The 24,681-nt window shown below is 37.4% G+C and overlaps 1 protein-coding gene across 2 annotated transcripts in view; it reads right to left on the bottom strand.

Annotated features, from left to right (window-relative positions):
* Positions 1-24,681, bottom strand: part of LAMA2 (laminin subunit alpha 2) — a 275,987-nt gene that overhangs the window by 109,642 nt on the left and 141,664 nt on the right. The window contains exons 18-27 of one of the 2 annotated variants that reach the window (XM_027632844.1): positions 24,073-24,284; positions 19,887-19,993; positions 18,637-18,900; positions 15,046-15,226; positions 11,671-11,807; positions 8,933-9,166; positions 5,869-6,012; positions 3,295-3,474; positions 2,351-2,539; positions 2,014-2,252 (exon numbers count right to left, since the gene is read on the bottom strand). In XM_027632844.1, coding sequence (XP_027488645.1) covers positions 2,014-2,252; positions 2,351-2,539; positions 3,295-3,474; positions 5,869-6,012; positions 8,933-9,166; positions 11,671-11,807; positions 15,046-15,226; positions 18,637-18,900; positions 19,887-19,993; positions 24,073-24,284 — 1,887 coding nt within the window. The remainder of the gene's footprint in view (positions 1-2,013; positions 2,253-2,350; positions 2,540-3,294; positions 3,475-5,868; positions 6,013-8,932; positions 9,167-11,670; positions 11,808-15,045; positions 15,227-18,636; positions 18,901-19,886; positions 19,994-24,072; positions 24,285-24,681) is intronic. The other variant, XM_027632852.1, reaches the window with a different exon arrangement.

Below are 24,681 nucleotides of genomic sequence, written 5' to 3'. Positions count from 1 at the left end.
CTAGGCCATAAAAATCTATTGCAACATAACCACCTTCAAAATCAAATACGGTATTATATGCAAAGCTATGCCTTCAGAAGGAGAGTTACCAGAAAGACCAGATGAACTCTTTGCTAAGTCCTGCTGTCATAAAATGTCACATTCTTAAGTGTCATGCTATAAAAATATATTCTAGTTCTTTAAGTGACACTTTGCAAACCTGCCCTGAAACTGAAAAGTCTTCCCCTGTTCTGATATATGCCTCCTTACTCTGTAGCCCTGATTACAATTCAGGTCTAGTTCAGTCACAATAGTCACACATATCCCAGAACAAACCCAGAAGCTTTGCTTTCATAAATTTCCTTGATGCTCGAGCTGAGATAGTATTCAATTTTTGTTTTCACAGCTGAACTAGGATATGTACAGCGTAAAGGTAAGGTAAGGGAGAAACAGACATAAAACATGAATATGCTTCTCAAATTTTCCAGTTGCAGTGGAGTTACCTTCATAATTCTTTTCATGGGAACCCCTCTGTGCTTGTAATACAATATCCTACATGGACTGTGCCAAAAATAAATTAAACCAATGTAAAATATTTATAGCATGTGTTAATATTTAGCATCTAGCCAGCACAAGCTGCATGAATACTTTTCAGTAAAATATATACTTTAAATAGAGATAATAGCAGAAACAACGACTATGTTTTCTGTCACAAGATACTGCAAAGTTGTACGTGTATCTTCCCCTACTATTCACCCTTAAACTCCAAAGGCAAGGCTCTTACAGACGTATTTGTAATCTAAAAATCTGGAAGTAATTTTAGTCTATTGCTTTTATGACAGAATCATAAAATGGACCTCTGGAGACTTTTGGAGTTTATCTCTGATCATTCCCATGTCCTTGCTAATAAATTTTGCTTGCAAAGGATATTGTGAATTCATTATTAAAACCTTTTTGCAATAGTCTGTATAATCTGTTCTACAATGTCTTTACCCCAACGAGTCTTTCTTTCATGTCTAATGTGAATCTTTCCTGCTGAAGTTTAAGTTCATTTTCATTTTTGACTTCCCCACCATGGCAACAAAGAACACATTATTCTCTTTCTCTCTGTGACATTTTAAGCATCTTAAGGCAATTTCTAGTTTCTAAACATATCTGGTTCTTCACATCTTTTCTCACAGGTCATGTTTCTTAACCTGTGATGATGTTCACTGATATCCTGTGAACACTTTAATAACTTTTTTCTTGAATTCCGTTACCTGGAACTTGATGCTTAGGCTTTATTAGTGTTGAGGGAAGTAAAAGATGTTGTTTTTTCTTTTCATTTCGCAGGCCATATTTGTTTATGCATGGAGATAGAGTATTAGGATTTCTTAACAAAAATATCGTTACTGAATCATGTTCACCTGGTGATCTGTTGTAAACAGCAGACTCCTTTTCAAAGAACAGGCAACTAAGCAGTTGTTCCTTGTTTGTTCAATTGACTGCTACTTTCAGTGTAAAATCTTATAGCTGACCTTTAGGTTGCAGCAGATTTTTGTACTGCTCCAGTCATCTTGATGTCTGATGTCCACTCCAAATATATTTTTATTTCCTCATATAAATAACTAATAGACTGAATAGAAGATGTTGAGTATATTTGACCCAAACATATTCTATTTCCCACTTGCACGAGAAAAATTCTTTGTACACTAACACTTTTATTTAATTACAGCATCACATATTCATAAAATAGACATTTATTCAAAAAATACCCTGAATTTGTTTCAGAATGTGTGTGCTACATGTGTTTTCTGCTGTAGGAACCTGAAAATAGAGATTTCATTTGCCTATTGTGATTTAAATTTTCTGTTGAATTAAACTTCCCTCTCCTGTGTCTTCTGCTATGCTGAACGCTAACTCCTTCTTTTCCTTCTTCTCAGCAATGGCTTATAGATGATGTTATGAATACAAATTTTGTTGGGAATAGCTGGGAGGTCTACAAGGTTATCTGTGACTCCTCCACTATTTCAGACCACTGCATGAAATAGTTACCTGCTCTGCCTCATGATATTGCCATGAGTCGCCTTAATAAGAATGTAATGAACATCATACAACACATTCATGAAGTCTTCTCGGGATACAGCTCTACTCGATCTTGAGTCATCTCCATAAGGCTTCCAGGTAAAATCTGTCTGAGACATTGTCCTGTTGATACCTGAGTCATCATGATAATATTCCCAGGGGACAGTATTTCTGACTCTTTGGTCATCACCATAATATTCCCATTCATGCTGAAAGACAGAAATGCAAAACCAGGTTATTAACAGTATTCAAAAGAACAGGGTGCTTAAGCTTTGGAGTAAAAAAAGCAGATGGAAATGTGATTTACCTCTGTCATCTCTATCTCATGCCTTGTTAGCTGCCCAATCAGAGGGGCAGCCATGTGCCGGACAATAATTCTTGTATGAGTAGGAGGTCCACCTCTTATGATGACTTGTGGATAGTAAGTAGTAAAACCTGTCTCTTCTCGTGCTTCAAAGTAGATGGCATATTTCAGTTTCCCTCCATAAGCAGTCAGCTAAGAATGCATAAAAAGAAATCTTAATTTTCAGTTATATAGAAATAAATTCTTGGGAAGGAGCTAGATGCACTCTGCACCCACGTGCAGCCTGATGAATGCATACATGGTAAAAAATAGCAACACATACTTGTGGAGATATCTGGGAAAAAGGGCTGTGTTCAAAAACACCCACCAACAATTTGTTATTGTACTACACTAAAAACAATATGTTATCTTTTTCTTTACATGTGCTTTGGTGTTCCCCAAAATTTGCATTTAAGGAAAGAAAGAAACATCTAAACCTTCCCAAGCCAAACCAAGAAATACAAAAAGTGTAAAATAAATCATCACAGAGGCGCATAACAATATCCAAAAGGAGGGTTATTTCAATCATTTTCTCCTATGTAACTTAAAAAGGTCAGACATTTTTGGTTTAAAATTGAGAGAAACAAAAAATTGCAAGAGAAGTATATTAAATTTTATGCAGCTTATTTTTTCAAATAACATTTTTATGAGAAAATCTATCCTGTGGAAAAATATTATATATTAATATCCGTAAATATCTATGTTAAATATTGTTCATGTTACTTTATGAATTTCCATGATAACCGAGCAAATAATTTTTAATAATGGAATAGCATTTATTTTCTTTTGAAGTACTTTTCACTGTGTGATGACATGCTCATTGGAAGGGAAAAAAGGCACTGTAAAATAGAAATATAAGACTAAAAAAAAGAAATCGATGTCAGTATTCTGTGGAATTTTAGGTTTACCTTTCGTCCCTCAAACTGCTCTGGAAGTCTCCAGTAAACGGGTTCTGACCGAAGATCCTGCATCACCTGTTCTATATTTGCTACTATTTCAGGAGGCTGGAATGCAATCCCTGAAAGAGTGCTGCGCTGAAGTTTTTCATCCACCAGTGGCAGAATCATTTGCTCTGGCTTCAAGGTCACCTATGCATAATCAAAAAAATTGAGAAGAAAATTAATTCTATTTTCCTGCATGAATTGTTAGTCTTTAAATTCTACCTCTTTAAAAAATTATTTCTAGGTAATTTCATTTCACATCATGAGCAATTTGTCACAAAGCAGTCTTGCTACTCCTTCAGGTATAAACAGTGCTAATAATGACTTTCCTCTTGAGCCTTTTGCACCTTGTCCTCATGTTAACAAAAAATGTAGTAGCACTGGTTAAAATAGTTCAATCAGCAAGTGATTCCATGAATTTTATCAGTGATTTTCAAAGTCCTATTTCAGTCTCCGGCCTCTTCTGTTCAGATTGTGAGAACGTACCTTACAAAGAAGCATAGTTCTCACCACCACTCATCATACATCACTGAGGCTGTGGAACACAGTGCTTGATCCCTTGACAGTTCTATGCAATATTCAAGGCTAAACATTTTCCAGGCAATATGCAAAGAGTGAGGGCTCAATGAGGGTTTATGTAACTCTAAATCCAGGTTTAATGAAAAATACAAGGATGCCACTTAGATGTTTATAATTATCTTAGACTTGTTGACAGAGTCTCAATAGCATTTTATTGAAATCATTATTCTGACCAAAAACTGTAATACGAGTCTTAGTAATTCTGCACCAATGGAAGTATCACAGGGAGTGTGTGAACAGATGCAAAAGGCTGGTGTCAAAATTGCTTCTCCCAAAGAGTGAGGTAAACAAAGAAAACAAATGCAGGGTCATATCTCTAACAGTCATCCCATCAATAGGCTGGTCATGACATAGCAGCCAGGCAATGAGGAATCAGCTAAATCCTGTACTGTACTTCCAGTATCCTCGTATTTCCATTTACTGCAGCATCTATGGACTGATCAGACATGGAAGCATTCCTAACATTGCTAGCCCTAAGTGAGATTTACTGAGCTCCTAGAATAACTGTATTTTACTGTTCAATACTTTAGACATCAAGAAAGGGGTCAACACATTTGAATTTCAGATTAGCCATACCTTATTGTCATATAAGAGAGGATTTGCTTGTTTAAAACAATTGTAATGCCATTTGAAGCACCTGAAAGTATCTGAAATAGCCACCATCAGTTGGCAGAACACAGAACACCAAAAACTAGATGACATATAATCATAATTTCCTTTAGATATGAGCACAAATATGAAAGGAAGTTAATCAAGAGAAAAAAAATAATCAGGAGGTTTAAACTGTTTATGGTTTGTGCTCCCACAAAGGTCAAAGCACAATTATCCAGAATTGCTGCTGTCACGGAACTTGATTAAATTTTATAACTTGCCAGTCCTCTACAGTCTTCCATCTCCAGTCTAGCAGCAAATGAGGGGCAAAACAGAAATAATGAGAACTGGGTCAGATCATAATAAATCACTTCATCCACTGGGAAGGCAAAGAGGTGCTACAGGATTGAACAATGAAGGGGAGAATAAGTTGTATTCATATTACATTAAGCAAGAAACATTATCTAGATTTCAGCCTAAAGTTTCCTTATCCAGCTGATGCTTGTACTTGCCAAGTCTGGGGCTTTGGTTGATTTGCATTAGGCAATCATTCCTTCTATGGCCAACATGCTTTCGAGCAGAGATATGACTGACCACACATGGGGACAGAACTAATCTTTTTCCATAAGAAATCATTCCTCCAGAATGTAACTGAGGAGCTGGCACAGCAGTGACAAGACAGCAGCAGTCTCAACGTGTGTTTTGTGCTTGTTGTACAGATAAATGGAGACATCCAGTCTGCCTTATTTGTCAGTGCCGCATAGGCCTCAAGGCCCTCTTCCACAAACAAGTGGAGAGCTCTTTGTTTGCTTTGATGAATTAAACCCCTCCATTCTTGAATTTAAATACAGCTTCAATAAGCTTTTTTTTTTAATTAAAAAAAACCACACAAAAAACCAACAAAACAAAACACCAACAAAACAAAACCCAACAACATTAAAACAGCAAAACCAACAATGAAAATAAACAGATTAATCGAACTATCTGAAATTTATGCTGGACAACAAGCATCTGTGACCCTTGAATACACCTGGGTAAACTGTGTATCATGTACCAGGGATTATATTGCAATGCACTGTACTGCATAATTTCGCCACACGACTAGCTTGCCCTTTCTTGGGGCTTAATAGCTTCACTTTGGCTTGACATCAGCTATCCTATCACTCATTTTATTATCTACTTATTTACTTTTAATGTCTTGACCCTGATTGTCTAATGGAACATACCGCTCTCACCACTTCTCAAAGTATAAAGAGGAAAATGATTGCTTAAATGTTTGGCCATTTTCTAGCTACCTCTCAGTGCCTGACTAAAAGATGCCAGCAGGAAACAACATTATCGCATTACATGGCTCAGCAGTTTCCTACTCACCCACATACGGATCAGCCCCCTTGCTTCACTGCACCGTGTAGTCAGGCCAAAGCAATAGCAACTGCTGCAGCCAAGTGGGTTTCTGGCAGAGAGACCAAATGTACCAGACTTGCACCTGTCACAGTGGATACCTTCCACATTAACCTGGAAGAGAGAGAATGTTTAAAAGAGGGGGAAAAAAGGGGGGAAAAAAGCAGCAGATTTTATTTTAAGACAGCAATAGAAAAAGAAAATCAGGCAGTGATGACAATAACAGGGTGTAGAAGGAAATAATAAGGGTTAGGAAATATTCAAGGAACTTTCCAGTTTCTTATCACGTGTGTATGTAAACATATGTAATTAATGTAATTAAGGCATTTGCATTTGTATCCACCGAGTAGCTCTGAGCAATGGATGCTGGCTTCACACTGGCATTTGTAACTACAGAAAAATTAAATGGCACTTTGGGCATGACATACTCAATAACTGATAGATAAGATAAGAAAAATAAGTTGTTCTGAAATTGCCTGTGTTAATCAAGCCTTCTTAATAGGAATTACCATTGACATGTTCAGATATTTAAGGTACAGCACTAAATGTTCTCGGTGAGAAATGTATTTTAATGGAAATTCTGTAGAGAAAAGCTTTCCCCTCTTCATGATTGTTTTCCACATCATTGATCAGTATTAACAAGGCTGAAATGTTTCACTGTTGTAATGTCAATGCTTTCATTTTCATTTTTCAATTAGTCTAAATAAAAAGTTATTCTAGATAGGGGAGATATGCAATAATTTATGCAGAGCCTTTTAAAACCATTTTCATATCAAGACCAAGGTATTTAAAAAGAAAAAAAAATCACCAATATGAAAGTACTGGTTGGCTTTTACTCCACACACATCTTTTTTTTTTCTCTTGAGAGTAATGTGAAGAAGACAATCTAAAAAACAAATTAAACTTTCCAAAGCTTATACAGGAAACCAACATTATCCCTCAGGATTTACCGTTTTTAACCCTCATTTCCACGTGTAACTCTATCAACAAATGTGCCTACACTGTATTTAGCTTAAATTTTGCTGCTTTTTATCAGGGCTGACAATGAGGCTCCTGAGCCTTTGAAAGCTCATTTGTGCAGCCGTAACAGCAGATTAAAATGGGAATGATTACCATTTTCTAAAAGTCTAGTTTCTTCAATATATAACTCTTTCAAAAAAGTTATACAAAATGTTAACCAATGCTAGATTTAAATTTAACCTTAGACATAAACTCCGAGGAAAAAACGCTGACTTCATTCAGTATTATTTGTCCATTTTCTGTTATAAAAGGTGATTTTTACTTGCTTTGAATTTTGTTTCATGTCAATTTCAGTTCCTTATCATTAATCATCAGCTAAATATATACTGTTCATTTGCACTCACAGAAACATAGAAGCAACTATATTAGCCTTAAAAGAATCAACAAAGAAACACTTCCATTTAAAAATATCATCAACCTCCCTTCTTTCTACTTAGTGCTTACAGGAGCTACAAGAGAGACGATGAAGCAGAGAAGTTGTGGAGTCTCCTCTGGAGATATTCCAAAGTCATCTGGACACAATTCTGAGTAACATGCTCTAGCGGACCCTGCTTGAGCAGGGAGGTTGGACTAGATGACCTTCACTGGTCCCTTCCAATCTGACACATTTTGTGATTCTGTGACATACTGGACCTAATCCAGAAACGGGGCACCAAGATGGTTAGAGGGGCTGGAGCTTATCATGTATCCTGAGAGGCTGAAAGAATTGAGATACTTCAATTTCTCCATTTCAGAGGCTGACACAGGGCAAATAGCACTGAGTTTTACTAAGACAGTCCATGTGATTAAATCACTTCAATTTTGTTATGGTCTCACCATCAAATGAATCAGTATTTGTGAAATAGAACACAATGGATATCTTCTGTTCAAATATACCAGAAAAATGGGAGGGTAGTCAAGCAGTTTGCAGAGAGTTTGTGAAATCCCTCTCCATCCTTGAAATTACTGCCTCAGCAAGGCACTGGACTAGCCACTGGACTAGGTGACCTCAATAGGTGACTTCCAACTTATTTTGTTCTACAGCTCTTCCACTGAGTCTTTAAACTGGTGACTGGTGCCCATTTAACCAAATGATTACCTGGCAATTCAACAATCTAAATTAATTCTTCCATTTTACTAGCTCTTTGTGTCAATCCGTAGGCAGGACTAACAAGGAGAGTATAGGGTTGGTTAATATTGTGCTTTTCAGCAGAATTACCACTCAGGCTTTTTCCTCCAGTTTATGATCTTTCCATTTTCTCAGTCATCAAGTTTTTCAAGTATCCTCTAGACTATAATTCTACTGTTCAGCATGTCAACCTTCTACCTCTTTCAAATCAGCAATATTCTCAAATGTGCTAATCATGAATTCTGTCATCTGTGGTGCTGATGAAGGTATTGGCTTGGGGGTACTCTGCTTGCTGGCTACCAACTGCATGTCAAACCATCGATTATTGCCCTTTAAGCCATCAATCCAGTCAATTTTCAAACCACCTAAGTGTGCTGTTCTTCCAAGAACAATTCCAAATAAGAATGTTGTGGATGGTAATGCCAAAAGTCTTTGCATTAGTGATCCTGAACTGGATGCAGTCTACTCAGAAGGGGTACTACTGCAATGAATTCTACTAATGAAATTATAAATATTGACTCCCTATAAGACAATGTACTTTGAACTAGCACTGTGGCACACTGTGATTACTGATGTGTTTGCTTTTATTTTGCGCAATATCTGAAAAAGAATTGTATTATGGGGATAAACTGGCAGCAGTTCTCTAAGAACAGAAAGAAATTCAAACTAAGAAAAAAGCTCAAGAGGATGCTATCCTGGCAAGTGTCTGTATGTGAAAAAGCAACTGACAAGCACTTAAGTCTTTCCTTGTGCTGGGCTCCTCCCACAGCAGTTAGCAAATGCACTATGAAAACCAAGGAGATTTGTTTGCATGTGTAGCTGGAATAAGTAAGTACAAAGGTTAATAAATTTTGGAATACATTTCTCAGCAGCTATAAAATCAGTTTACAACCTTCATTGCCCTACCTTGCAGCTGCATTGGCCAGTATGATCAATGCATGAGCACTTCCCCTCTGTATCACAGCTCTGTGGATCAGTCCCAGCTGGAAAGCACTGACAAGCAACACAATGTGGATAATTCCAGTAGCCCAATCTGCACTCAGTGCATTTATCCCCAGAGAATTCAGGGCGGCAGAAGCAACAGCCTGTATTTAAGTCACACTGAGAACTTAGAGCTCCAACAAGGCTGCAGTCACAGGGCTAAAAAGGAGAGAAACAAGGAGACAATTGTAATTGTGCTCTGAAAAAAAAAAACAACCCAAAACAAAACAAAAAAAACCCCCAAAAACCAATCAAAACCAAAACCCAACCAAAAAGTAACTAATCTCTTTCAAGTATCTGTAAATAAAGTACAGCAATGAATTACCACTGTCTAAAAGTAACATATCTAAATTATGAGGTTAGTAGTTTACTTTTACTCAACAAGGGTCAAGCATATACACTAAATACATTTACAGTACCGGTGGGTTTTTTCCACCAGTTTTTTTTCAACATATATGACTTATCACTGATAAGTTAGGCAGTGAAAACAAATAAATCTAAAAGTGTTGAGGACATTAGGATACTTCGGGGACAAAATTAACTTGCAAACTACAAACACTCCCTAAAAAGTATTTTGTATGTAAATCGTTTGCAGGCATGTTCAGACCACTTTCCTAAAACTGGAATTGCTCAGGGGCAATTGGTTTAGTAGTTCCAGAGGAATCTAGTTCAGTGTTTATTAGTCATCCATCAGACAGGTGTCTTTGTACAAAAAAGACTCCTCGATGACAGCAGTTTACACAGTAAGGGCTAGAGATTTAGTCATGCAGTATACTGGGAAGTAAACTTGCTCAGAGAATGAGACTTGGGCAGGCAGGTAAGGATAGAAATAGGTGATTTGCCAGGGGGTCTAGATATTGAATAGAGAATTAAGTAGCAGGGAAAGCTGCAGACTTCCAAGGAACAGAAGAATCCCTCAGTGCTATTACTGTGACTGCACTGCAAAGTTAGCACAGGACATTGGCTGCAATCCCTGGTGTGACCAGAATCTCATATGGAGGAGTTCAGCTTACAGAAGCAAACTGTGGCAGTAGTACAGGTTACCACAGTAACTGACATGGATAGACTTCCTAAAATTACAGAAACAAAGCCAAAAACGAGAAGAAGAAAAGGTGGATTCAGTTTCTAAGCAAAATTGTCTATCACATGACTACTTAGAGCACTTTTCTTCCGATCTGAAAAGACCATATATAAAGAAGGTTAATATTTACAGGAAACATTCAAATGCAATCTTTAATGAATGCCAGAGGAACTATTTAACCACTGGTTAAATGCTAGGCTGCTAGATTACTACCTAACCTAAAAAAAAAACCTTCTGACAGAAAGACCTTTATACTACAAGATATATGTGAACATACATGTGATATATTTGCTTAGAAAGCAAATTCTTCGCCATACTCTGAAATAGCTTGGTGTGCAATATCAAAACCTAAATTACCATAAGATGCTGTTTGTTTTTGCAGTTGTACGCAATTCTCTCTATCCCTGAGTTAAAAGAGCCTTGGAAAACTTCTACGAAAATTGCAAGTAGGAGGTTCACATCTTACTTTGCAGAAATTAGCTGCAACATACTGAAAGAGATGTGGGCTGATAGATCATTATTAATTTAGATGGTGCCATGGAACTGTCATACTAATGTGCTCACATAAAAGACAATCAGAGAATATATTCCAGAGCTCAAACAGAGGTCTTCAACCTCATTAGGCTGGTTTCAGAAGCCAAGAGTCTGTATCACAGCAGCACAGCAGAGGTTTCACAAGGGGAGTTTTCCGTACATACAAAAAGGAAATAATTCTCGACAACTGCTTTGCAGCCTGAGCTACATGACAAACAGCCTTTCAAGAAAAAGCATTAATGGTGTATGACTATGTTCAGACCAGATGTAATTTTGTGGATGAATTGTAGTAGTACTATAAATCCCTCATCATCAGTTAGCACAGAAGAAAGGAGAAGGCATTTGAACTTTGCATGATGTCCACTGTCACCAATTTTCAACCTTAGCCGAATACTGCTCTCCTCAACTCAACAGTGTTCATGGTCTCCTTGATGTTCTATCATTGTTTTCCTGTTTCTTCTCCGTCTCTTCAGATTTTTTTAACTCTGTGTCAAATATTGTGATAAAAGAGTTTAAAGGCTAATGAAAAGGTTTATTACCCCTTTCAGAACAGAGGAAGAAAGAGCTATTTACAACTAAGGTGGATGTTTCTTTTCTTCACTCCTCGATGTCTTTTATGCACTAATGGAAGCCCTTTCCAAGCAAACTTTGAGTACAAATTCCCAGTGGTATCACCATTAAGACTAAAGTAAATTTGTTCCACAAAAGCACTGTCAATTACCTGTAAATATACACCTATATACATTGTTCAATACTGTGGTAATCTCCTCAATCACTTTAAACACAGCTATAATAAAATAAAACCAGTTTCAAGCAGGATACTGACTCAGCGTGACCGCAGAATCAAAGGATTTTTGTGTTACAGGCTGTATACCTGAGACAAAGGATCTGCAGTGTTCAGTAAAAGATCACCAACATTTACATCACAGTCTGACACCAAAATTTGCAATGCAGAGGCAAAACATGATTTACAAACCAAGAATTGTGTTCCAGCTATAAATTACTGTGAAAAAAGTAATGCACACAGAGAAAATAGAAATCCACTCACCTTGCAGCCACTGATAATGTTGTGGCCCCAGTAATTTGGTGCACATTTGTCACACATTTCTCCAACAGTATTGGGAGGGCAGATACAGTGGCCACTGATGGGATCGCAGTTATTACCAAAACGTGAACACTCACAGGCTTCATGGAAGATGGAAAAAAAATAAAGCAGAGGAAAAATTAGCCCTTTATGTGACATCTGGAGAGCAGGCGCTAACTGTATAGTGAACTCAGTTTTCTGTGGACACAGTGGGGTAGGAAAGGTAGGGTAAACCCAGACAAGCCAAAACCAGTAGCAATGGAACACAGCTGAGGTTGAAGTAACTGCAATGAGAACAGAATGGGAAAAATAAAGGCACTAACGGCTGAAGTGCAGAGACTTCTGAGATCGTGCATTTTTGTGATTTAGCCGCAGGAGTGCTGCTGTACAATTTCTGAACCCATGTTGTCTCCTGCAAGAAGCCACCTGAGCCATCTATGCAGGAACTGCAGTGTGTTTAACATCTTATACCAATATAAGCCAACCTCCTGAAATGTCTGCTGCTCTAAAGAGACTTCTTTTAAAGGACAAAAGAGGTGTTTTGGTTTCTTTTTCCATTTCTATTCTTTCTCAGATTACATGTTCTCTGCCTTGGGAGGATGTCAACCAGTTGATGTCTCCTCTCCATGGGAAACTGGGATTCTTCACAGACTATAGTAAATTAAAAATACTTTGGGTTTGAAAGTGGTTCCAGAAGCGGTCGTTGCTCTTAAATGATTATTAAGTAAACAGCTCATTGGTGGAAAATACAAATTCAAGTATGTAAGTGATAAGTAGTTATGGGGCACAAGATACCTCAGTGATTGAAGAAGCAGAACTTGGGTATGGTTATTTTCACACCCATCATCCACATTACCCCTGAGGCCAGAGAAAAAGCATCATAAGCAAACTATGACTCTCTGAGCCATAATCTGTTCCTTGGGTGTTTAAAGGGCAGTGTAACTTTGTTATTGAGGGCTTCATTTATGATCATTGCCTTTACCGTATGAAATAAGAATTAAATAAGAAAACAAGAGATGTGCAAAGATAGAACTCATATTTATAGTTCAAATAAGAAGTGACCTTTATTTTTTCCCCATCAATGCTTTCAAAATAAGGTAATTGTTGCAAAGAAGATAGCAAGTTTTGCCTCCATCCTGCCAGAACAGGATATGTTGCATGCTACTTCAAATCTTTTGACACACTGTGGCTTGAAGATGCTTCAGAATACAGCTCACTGGGAGACTGACGCTTTTGGGTGTGACAGCTCTTCTATGGGCTTCCAGGTCTTACAGAATATTGGCTTAAAAGACATGGAGGGGAAGAAGGAAATAGACCAATCTTTTTTTCATTTTTACTTTTATCGTCATCAAAAAAAAAAAAAGGAGGGAAAAAGTACAACATGTTGCAAGCAATAGTGAAATAGAAATCTCTTTTGTATCTTTGCTGCTAGAATGTCAACACTGATGATGCTTTAGGGTTTATTTTAGGATTTATGGGCTTTTACTGCACAAGAAAAAAATCAAATTATATTCCTTCTGGATAAATGCTAGATAAAAGAGGTCCAATATTTTATTTGATACTTAACTGTCACAATGGAAATAATTTTTCTGTACTTTTCTTTCTAGCATGTTTTGATATATTTTATTAAATTTCTGATTTTCTTTGTGATTCATAATTTAATTCCTTATTTTTTGTCATTTGAAGGAATACATAAGAAGTCTCCTAAAAATAAGTGGGGAAAACCAGTATGTTGAAAACAGAATTCCTCTCCATCTGTCTGCTTACTTAGGAACTTTTAAAAATCTGAATGTTCTGAATATCTTTAGCTGATGCTGTTATTTTAAACACATTTGATGATCACAGGTTGATATATTTCTATTTAAAATGTTGCATGGATTTACTCTGTCATTTCAAAGTTTGCTAAGACAGCAATTATAACTTTAATTTGAAATCTTATTAATAGGCCTCTCATTTTCCTTCTTCAACTGTATGAAGTTAACAACATTTTTTTGTGTTTCACAATACTGATGTACTTTTAAACTGTGAAATGCTAGAATAAGAGGCTAACCATAAAGATAAACTATAGTATTTTTTCCCTTCTGTATACTTGCTATAGGCTTTAGGACTGCAGTTATCATTTGCATTTTATTTCAAGCTGTTTTCATCAGTGAGCCTGGGAACCAATCCTTCCCTTTTCCAAGGTGCCAATGTTTTTGCACTTTTCAAGGCTGTTCTCCTTTTGAAAATGGGAAACAATACCATAGAACAATGTTTTCAAACATAATCCTGTCTTAGGATTTATTCACACTACAGCTAAAATTGAAATTTGCTGCACAAATGTGGGTCTCAAGGCCTTGATGCTCCTTCCATAAAAAAAGGGAGTAAAAAAAAGGCAGAGAGCTAGTCTTGCTGCTTCTGTTGCCATTCTGGATAGGAAAGGAGGAAGAACAGATTACTGGACATGGTGATGTCTGCTTTGGGGAAGAATACAGTTTATGGTTGAAGAATGATAGCAGCATTCTGGCATTCCAGTAGTCACTCACACTAGACAACCAGTTATGTCTCCTGTGATCACACCTAAATGTGTCTGTGAGACTTTAAAAATACAGTTCTAGCAGCAAAGATGGACATTTCCCTGTGAAGAAACCTATAGATTAGGTTCTTTCTGACATAGCAATCTGTACTACTTCAGGTATAGGAAGCATCCATTTCAGTTTTTGACCTAATGTCCAAAAAGGAAAAAAAATAAATGTAAAGAAGTGGTTGGATATATTTATGTCCAATGCCAGAGTTTCAGTATCTAGAAAAACAGACTTTTCATGTGTTTACACAAGGGAAATAGCAGACAGATTTACCTGAAGATATTGTTGCACACAAAAAGTATACAAGTAAGCAAGAAACTAAATATTAATGTACAGAAAAGGATTGCATTAATAAAAAAAGATTTGGAATAAAACTAGAAGCAAAGGGGGGGTTGTGGTTTTGTTTTTGTTTTCTCTTCAAGCTGATGTGATTTGGTAAGAACTTTAATCAGACTTCTACGATATCCTCAATATAATTAAATTATAGGAAATTCATAGAATTTTTTGGCAGACAGTACTTGGAGTAAAAGACATCCCTGTTCCTTCTAAGCATAGTAGATTAGCCATAAACTGACCATAAAATGGCAGAAATTACCCATGTCTTTTCTTCTTGCCAATCATCATCCTTGCCAACTGACTGATTTACAAGGTTGTCTATGAACATACCTAGCTGTCAAGAAAATTTGTTAGGCAATCCAAAACCAGCCAAACTAGAATCTTAGGAATAAACAAACAAATAAATAAATCTGCACTTGGGTGCAAAAAATTTACGTACGAGTACAGCCTCCCTCTTCAAAGTTGTAAAATCCATGTGCACAGCGGTCACACTTCTTTCCTGTCACTCCAGGCTGGCAATAACACTGTCCATCTCCATCACAGTCAAAGGACTTGGAACCAAAAGAGTTGCAGTTGCAGGGAACACATCCTCTTGAAGACTGTAAGCCAAATGTTTCACGCTGCCACAGAGAGACGAAGAGCAGTTAGTACATAGAATCATTATCAGGAGAAAAGAGCAAGAGTTGAGTGCAGGGAGATCTTTCCTCTTCGTCACTGAAATACTACTCTTAACAAAGTGAATTGTAGTGGTAAAACCCTGGAGTAAGGGCACTAAATGCCCTACATAAATGAGAAAGAATAACTATAATATAATGCTATACATGATGCTATAATGGATGTTCTACAAGCGTAATGCATTGCTTACCAGGCTGTGTTCCCATAAGTACAATTCTCACATGGAATGGAATGTATGTCAGCACCGTATACATACCCTGTGTCTGGTTGTAAGAATTTGTCAGGTAGTTTGCTGCTAAGAGAGTGCACTCAGATTCTTAGCTGTGAATAGAGATTGATTCAACTGGAAAGCCTCTGAACAACTAGATATTATCTCCTCTGATCAGGGGCAAGGTCTGTATACTGTATTCTGTAACGCAAGGGCATTTCTTTTGAATGATATATAGGAATAACTTCAGAAGAACGTAGATATAATGTATTTGTGTACAATACAAACAAATAATGGGAATTATCTATTTTTAAGATAAAAACTCTGTCTTTGGATCAGGCCTTTGTTTCTATTTTCTTTCTTTACTTTCTTTTTTGCAGTGATTAATACACTACAGAACCAGAGTAGATATTATCAACTACAGTAATAAATTTCCTCAACTTCACTAGTGGAATGCAAAATTCTTGTAAAGAGGGGAAGACACATGCTCATTTATCTACTGTAATCTGGAGTTCTGCACAAAACTTTCAACCAACAGACCTTGCGGGTTTCACTGCACCAGCCAACAGAAGCTCCTAGGAACAAACCATACTTGATATTCAAATTCTGAACTCAGTCTTGAGCTAGACTGCTTTAAAATCGGAGCACTTCTCTACCTTTTTTTTCCCAAAATTATGATTTTCAAAGAAATCTGAAATCCAAATCATAATAATAACAACTTCACTTGAAATTGATATTACAACATTTAGTAATAAAATCTATCACAGACTGTGCTAGAAAAACAAAAAGTTAAAAACTGCATATTCAAAAGATCACTGCTAACAAATATAAATGGAACAAAGTGAAAATAATTACTTTACAATGTACTACTGTGTGATCCAGGCACAAGGTGTTAGATTTTTACCTTCTATAAATCAGTAGATTTTTCAGATCAGTGGAGCTGCACCAACCTTGACTAGGGAAGTGATTGTCCCTCTGTACTCAGCACTGGTGAAGCTGCACCTCGAGTACTGCCTCCAGTTCTGGGCCCCTCATTACAAGAAAGAAATTGGAGTGCTGGAGCTTGTCCAGAGAAGGGCAACAGAGATGGTGAAGGGTCTAGAGAGTAAGTCATATAAGGAGTGGCTGAGGGAACTGGGGTTGTTTTGCCTGAATAAAAGGATGCTCGGGGAAGACCTTACTGTTCTCTGTAATACCCAAAAGGAGGTTGCAGCAAGGTAGGGGTTAGCCTCTTCTCTCAGGCAACTAGCAACAGGACAAGTGGACATGTTCTCAAGCAGTGCCAAAGGAGGCTCAGATTGGACACCAGGAACAATTTCTTCACTGAAAGGGTGGTCAGGCATTGGAACAGGCTGTCCAGGGAGTGGAGTCACCACACGAGGGGTGTTCAAGAAATGACTAGACATGGCACTTAGTGCTACGTTTAGTTGACAAGGTGGTGATCAAAGGTTGGACTTGATAATCTTGGAGGTCTTTCCTAACCTTAATGATTCTATGACTCACATTTTACATGGATTTGTTCCATAGTGGAACCCTTAACCTCTTGTACTAATGAACTCTCAGAGCCTTCAGAAGCTTTCCATGGAGAAATCCTTGAATCTGATATCTGAGTTTAATACTGAAGTTCCACACCCACACAGAGAATCTGCTGATAGGTATCAGAATACAGGACCACACCTATGGTCAGAATTTGGCCTGAAGAACTATATGAACCTAAGCCAATGCTTGATTATATATGTAATAAAGAATTACACTGATTTTCACTTTCAAATTCTATATTGAAATGTTTTGCCAATTTCTGCATGACAAAATACAGTTTATCAGAGAGAAAAAAATACTTGAACTCATATAAGTAAACTCCAGGGTTCAATTAAATATATGACTATATCTAAAATTTCTTTTACACCAGAAGAAACACACAGAAATGCGAATATGCACAATCAGACTAATGCAGTGAAGTAACCAATGTACAGCATGCATCTCAGTTCTCAATATAAAGTTTGATAGAATCTTAAAAATTCTGTTTATAAGGGTGAAAGTCAGAAAAAGTCTGATACTGGCACTCCACACTTCATTAAGTTAGGAAAGATCACTAGCATGCTGAGTTATATTCTGTGAGGAGGTCTGCACAAAGACATTTTGATAAGTCATGCAACCCTCAAGATGAACTCCCTAGTTAAGTCCTCAGCAAAGTTTATTCACCCACAAAAATTCTCAGAATCACAGTTACTGCACAAGAGATAAGATCCTGGATTACAATGAGGAAATACAATGAATTTTCTGATAATGTTATTATATTTTGTCCCCATCAGTGTATGTCGAGTGTTTATGTGGGCAACACAGTAACCTAATGTATGTGTAATGGGTAAAAGCTCATTTCTCCAAGGGAATCTATATGATTGAATACAGCATGGGTCCCAGAGTCTAGCTGAGGAGGAAAAACACTGCCAGGTATTTTTCAGACAGGATGTGATAAGCATGGAGAGTTTGCATTGCAGGGACAAAAAACCAGTATTTCTAAAACACTGCTCTGTTAGAAGCAGTTGCATCATAATTACTTTATTTTAGGAAATAAGTTGCTTTTTTGGTATGTGATAAGCAATGAACACTCCTGTTATTCTAGGCATTACATTCAAATTACTGGCACTGTACAAAGTTAAAAATGGCTCAGATAACTGGCCATATTCACTAATGAGAACTTCTAGCACCAGTTATGTTTGACATTTTAAAATTAGATCTTAAGTCTTTGCCTCTGGGGCTGATCCTTCTTGCAAACTCCTTGAGCTGTTGATTCTTCACTTGTTAGAAAAGGAAGTCTTATGCTGCCAAAAGCCAAGAAAATCCCACTGATTCCATTGATTTATGTATATCTCCCATACATTTTCTGCATACAGTTGCTAATGGTGCTGTTTTGGGACTTATTCTGGTATTTCATTTCTCACTGATATCACAATTTGCACAATGAGAAGCCTTAGGATTAGGGAAGCATCCTAAAAGCATGCCTGTCTTCTGAGCTTCTCCGTTTCTCAAGAATTTCTTCTATTGTAGCATGCGTACTTAGAATTAAAAAAACTCCAATCTATGTGAACTCCAAACACAAGCAAATATGAGACTTCAGCCCATGCAATGCACACATTTTCTCATTACCAGAGTCTCAGGCCGGTAAGCACCTCGTGGGCACCCACCGGCACTGCTGGCACCCCATCTCCGAGGGGGTACTCGAATCTGCTGACTGCTTCCTGCATTTTCTTGCAATTTAGGCACCTGTTTTCTGATTTCACACCGTCTGCCCATGAATCCTGATTTGCAGATACATCTTCCCAACATATCACACTGCAGTGACACAGATCCTAAAGCACTGCAGCCACAGGGTATACAAAAGAGCTTTTCTGGGGCCCAGATGTAGCTAGGCTTTAAGAATGAAAAGTAAACACTGTTAGAAAGTAAAGATAAGGAAACTACACCACCTAAGAGAGTACAGGAATAAAGATAGGAGCAAACATAGTAGTAAATAAAGATTAATTCCAATTAACCACGAGTACTGTATTAACAAGCTTGAGCTATTTGCTGGGTACATTATGCAATCTGCAAATTCCATTGATACCAGCATTTTTTCTTTGAACAGACTCTTTAAATACTGTTGAAAATGGAGCGTGAGCAAACACTTCAGAAATTACGTAACTCTAAACAGTGAAAATGATCCTTTTGATTTCTGCAGAATTATTTATGTGCTTTAAATTACACACAGGTGGAGGTATTCTGAGGACACAGACCTAATCCATGAGTCCTTACACTGAGCTAGAGAAATGTGCAGCCAGCTAAAATATATTCCTTAGCTGCCTGAAGACAATTCTGTGAAAGTTTATGAAACAATATTTTTTGCAGTGATTTATGAGACAGGAAAACAAAGCCATGGCAAAAGACACTTTCACAAAAAAATAATACATTGTTTGGACAAAACAAGAAGAAACCCTAAGAAAAAACCACAAAAGCAGAACATTCACAGCAGAATGAAACTAGCATCCTACTGTTTTTTTTAATGAGATGCTATCAGACTTTCTTCATAAAGGGGTTATCCTACAAAGCTGCAATATTTTTAACTAATTTATTTATACCAAACATTCAGAATATAAAGTGTACACACCATGTATGCAAATATACTTATATATACAGTGAGGCTTAAAATACATTCATTGTGTGTAAATCCAATGTTCCATGTTTTGTTCTAGAAAACCATTAGAAAACATTTAAAAAGCAACCATTCTGCCTTTCTCAACATAAGAACAATCCGTATATGTTCTTTAAGCGAAAAATGAACAACAAAAAACCCTTATACAAAAATCAAACAATATTTAGTTAAGAAAAAAAGCTGAAAGGAAATGCCACTTTTCACTCACTTTGCAGACATCACACCGGCGTCCAATTACATTGGCTTTACACTCGCACTGGCCTGTCCGAGAGTCACAGATCTCTGAGAAGGAGCCATTGATGTGACAGTGACAGGCTGCAAAGGAAGAAGAAGGAGATGTTGATGTGTTTCCTGAAGCTAAGTCTAATAGCCAAATGTTTACAGTGCATCTTTCGCCACTCTGAGAAACATCCAGCCTGAGTAAAGCAGGAAGGTGTCAATCCCATACACTGACAACACACATTTACCTACCCATATGAATGTGGAATTTTGCTACAAATTATTGCAGTCAGAAATTGTCTCAAGTTCGTTAACAACTTTTTTTTAGTTGCTCCTCTAAGATCATCAGGATGTTTAGAGAAAAAAACTCCAAACCGATGCAGACGGTGTGTACGGGATGTAGCTATGGCCAGTGGGAGTGTTACTGCTCCGCATGCTGGTTCTGCTGCCCCGGAGTCCACTCCCTGTCAATGTAGTCATCAGGATATACTGGCAGGCTGAGGACCCAGAACGAGGTTGACTCTGGGGCCTCTCTACAAGGGTAGTAATGCCCTCACCCCCCAGCTAGAACTCTAGAGTAGAGCTGAAAAAGAGACTAAGGGTTCTCTGCTACCATTACTGCCCAGGATTTCTGTCTCAGCAATAGCATCAGAGTTTCCAGAGGAAATGTAACCCAACTGACCAGATTAACTCATCACAGTGCTCTCTTTAAGATTTAAAAAGGTGATGAAAATGCTGTTTCTTCAGGAAAATAACAATATTTCTGGCTCGTAAATTCTTATGTTTTAGGAGAAGAGAAATTTTGGGGAAGATTTCTATTGCTCTTCATGTTCTTCAACCACAATCCTTTTGGCATGCAGAGAATACGAAAAAATCCCATCAGCACTCACAGTGGAGAAGAGGGATGCAATTGATATCACAGGGACTATAACCATGCAGTCACTGATTCTATCAGCATGAGTTGGTTCCTGCATGTCCCTTTTTTCCCCCCCAGAATGGAATGAATCCATATTTCTACACTGATTATCAATCTACTGTGTAAATTTGGGGTCCAGTCCACATTTTGCCTTCCTGCAGTGCCCTAACTGCATGTGTTATTTTTTCATCCTCAAACTGACAGTTTCATTTTAAGAAACACTTGAGTCCCAACTGTGAACACATGGTGGTCACATACTTTCATGTCAGAAGGTGCCATGTGAGAGAAGGCAGCTTTATTTTTTCTATATATAGACTATTACAACAGGACTTTCCTCATTACTTCATTCGACTTACTAATTTACAATTTCCAATTATAAATTGAAAGGATAGGTGGGGGTTTTTCTCCCCACTTTTGAGGTATTCTGCAAAAGTTGCTTTTTTTAAATGAAAGTGACTTGATGACTTGCCATTCTGTTCATGGCATTGTTTCTCAAATGTTTGTAAAAATTCTGGAATAAGTAACAAAAATAATGCTGGTTCTGCTGTTCATACCAGTCATGTAACACCTTTAGAGGTTTTGATCTCTTTTTGTTTTGTAATATATTTTTTAAAAGCAAACATTTAAAACACTTCTGATGTAATTAACATCACTTATCTTTTCCTTTCACTTTCAGTTTTCAACACTAAACAAACCCATAATTTATCTTTCAACCTGGATACAGTCCTCTTTATCAGGATATACTGCTAACACTCCAAACTGTACACAGTGATAAGTATCACATATATATGTTTTTCTTGGCTCTGGCAGTACATACATAGAGAAGAAACATAAAGTCAGGGCTATCCATCTAATAAACTGTTACTCAATCTGATAAATTGCGTTTATCTCACCTAAAGCCTTCCAATTCATTCACTTCTACTGGAAGGATTAGCTCTTGTCCAAAGCTCGAAATGGTTATTATAATACAATATAGCAGAGAACTTTGTCTTACTTTCTTCCAAAATCACACTGGTCAAGACCCTTCATTCTCTCTAGATTTGCATAAATATTTATGAACATCTATTTATGATCAACCTACACACTTATTCTCCTCCAACAGTAGTACCTACGCACTGGAACATAGGCGCACTTGAATATCTACTTTAATGCATCTCATGACACTGAGCTCTATTACCATCAGCACAACCTCCAGGTATTTGCTTCAGCACACTATGCTGTTTCACTCCAAAAGACAACCTACTAGAATCAAATCAAATATGCCTAGGACATTTGCTCATTGTTCTTAGATTTATGATTTTGTATAGATACACAAAAAAATTCAGAGGTGCTATGCTGATATAAAGCTGTACTTTCATTTGAAATGGTTAATGCACACAACAGCACTGTACTGAGAAAGAACAAGAAACATTTCAAATACTAATTTGAAAGCAAATTCATGCTTTGCAATACTCTTGGATTTGGCTTTTTAATAAGGAATGAAATTGAAAACAACAAAGTAAAGGCACAGTCCCTCTGATATTGTAGCTGCAGGGCAAACTTCATGGAAGTCTGCAAAGGAAATAAAAAATCATATGCAAAAAAGAAAACCCAGATGAAAGACAGAGAGTAGATGAATACAAGGCAACTGCAAGCACAAGGCTATGAATACATTAGGGAGCTCTCCTTGTCAGTGATACTAACAACAAAAGCAAAGCTTGTAATTCAACATTAAATATGTATATATTTTTAATATCTTTTTTTTTAATTGTATGTTTTCTGAACTCTCCTCATACTAAATCTCTTTCTTGTGGAGCTGCCACTACTGTGGAAATGGTCAAAGCAATAATCCTATTGATGCCTCAGGAATGGTGACAAGCTACTGGAAGCTATGATTTTTGAAATACACTTCTTTTTAAAATCACTTTACATACTTAACATTCTAACTTATATGACATTATTCATCACGATCTGTTAACTTGTGCATTGTATATATGTGATTGTCCAAATTTTTGCTGGCATTGTGTATAGTAAGTACAGAAAGCATTTACACATGTGTATGTCTTCATGGTTATCTATGACTTTGCATTCATAAGTATTTATTAATCTTGGTTGAGAAAATTGGTGATGTTCTGCATCCCACACACTCTTATATGGTCCAACAGAACCAGTATTTTCACTTTCAAAGTCAAAGTTGCTAATAGAGTAAGTCTTGGAAACAGATGTTACTGGCTCAGACTGCCATGGATGCAACACATACTGCAGACGTCGTCTCCATGTTCTTATGCAGACAGCAGTTAGACAATGCTCCAGAACTTTTAATTGCATAATTTTATCCTGCTATAACACCTCTGTACTCAGTGGAGTTACTCTGAGTTTATTCCAGTGGATCTAAAAGGACTAAATCCTCGTGACAGTGAAACAAAATCTTCTGCTCTTTCAGGGAAGTTTGTAACCTCTTTTATTACATTTCTCCGAATAGGATGGAAGGTATGTGAAGAATGTTTTTAAGTTAAAAGCACTTTTCCTGCATTCTAAATTGTGCCAGTAATGGCTCAGAGAGAGTCACTGCCTCCTACAGAAGCAAAAGCTTCTGCTGCTACCAAATCTTCCATCTCCTCTCAATAATTTTCTGTAATCACTGTGGGGAAGTATGAGCTAGGGTTGATACTTAAACAACACGCCATCACTCAGTTGAGAAGTGGTAGTTTGCTGCAGTGCCAGGTATCTTCTCCCAGCGCACTTTAGAAAATTTGTCTGGAGATTTTTAGACTCTGCTTTACAGGTGGGAGAATCTTGCCCTGTAAGCGGCAGCAGCTCCGAACTCTTACTGAGGTCATGGAGGAGGGAAGGAGGTCACAAGTGCTGCCACAGCTGGACCCTACAGTAACTGAAACATCACTCCCTCCTTTCAGTACCAGTCTCACTAGTTAACAGGATTTCTCTGGATAGCTTTTAGCATTTGTAGTGAGTAGTTTTCATTTATTTGCATTTAGTTTGGTAGATCTGACATTTAGTATAACCTTTTGCACATATGCAATGCTCCGCTCTCCATGGGTTTTTTTTCCATGTCTGCTTCAACTACAACATTTTTAATAGGTTCCTTCCATCTACTTTAAAGCCCCCCTGTCCAGATGAAGACACACAGCAATAATTTTTAGAGGTGTAAGTACTCTATATCATTCTCCTGCTCACGCATACAGGGGCACAGTCTTCCTCTCAGGAACACAGTTATAGGATAGATCAATACTGTCAGGAGCTGTAAAAGTCTGTGACTTACGTTGACAGTTCCTTGCATCAACAGCATCACCAAAATATCCATCAGCACACCTCTCACAATATTGGCCTGTTGTACCTGGCTTACATATCAGACAAGCACCAGACAAGCTGTCACAGCTGCCAGGAACGGAGAAGTCAAGGTTGTCATTACACTGGCATGGCTGGCACGATCCCCCTGGTATTAAAGGTTGTCCAAAATAGCCTTCTGCACACCTAAGGTAAAAGACATCATCAGTTAGGACTATTAAATGATTCTCTCATTAGAAATATTTAATTCTGTCACCTCCCTAATCACAAAAAATGATCCCAAGTGTGTCTTAAGCATCTTTTGTCTTTCTCCCTCCTTCTCCTTTTTAATAACACTGTAGATACAGTACCAACCTGCCAGTTCTGCTAGTAATTAGACTTCAGTGGGTGAAAAATCTTGTCACTGGCACTGAAGGAGAGACAAAGTATAGCAAGCAATCTTATTTGCACTCTAGGATGGGGGAGGAGTTGGACTAGATGACTTTTAAGGGTCCCTTCCAACCCAAACTATTCTATGATCCTGTGTTAGATATGCTTTGTATTTCAGCATATCATGTCTAGATGTCCTGTACTCATTTACCGG

The sequence above is a fragment of the Corapipo altera genome, unplaced genomic scaffold (assembly GCF_003945725.1).
Source record: "Corapipo altera isolate COAL_440 unplaced genomic scaffold, ASM394572v1 2b, whole genome shotgun sequence".
Classification (NCBI taxonomy): Eukaryota; Metazoa; Chordata; class Aves; order Passeriformes; family Pipridae; genus Corapipo; species Corapipo altera.
Note: the sequence above shows the minus strand (reverse complement) of the source record. Positions and strands in the feature narration are given on the sequence as shown.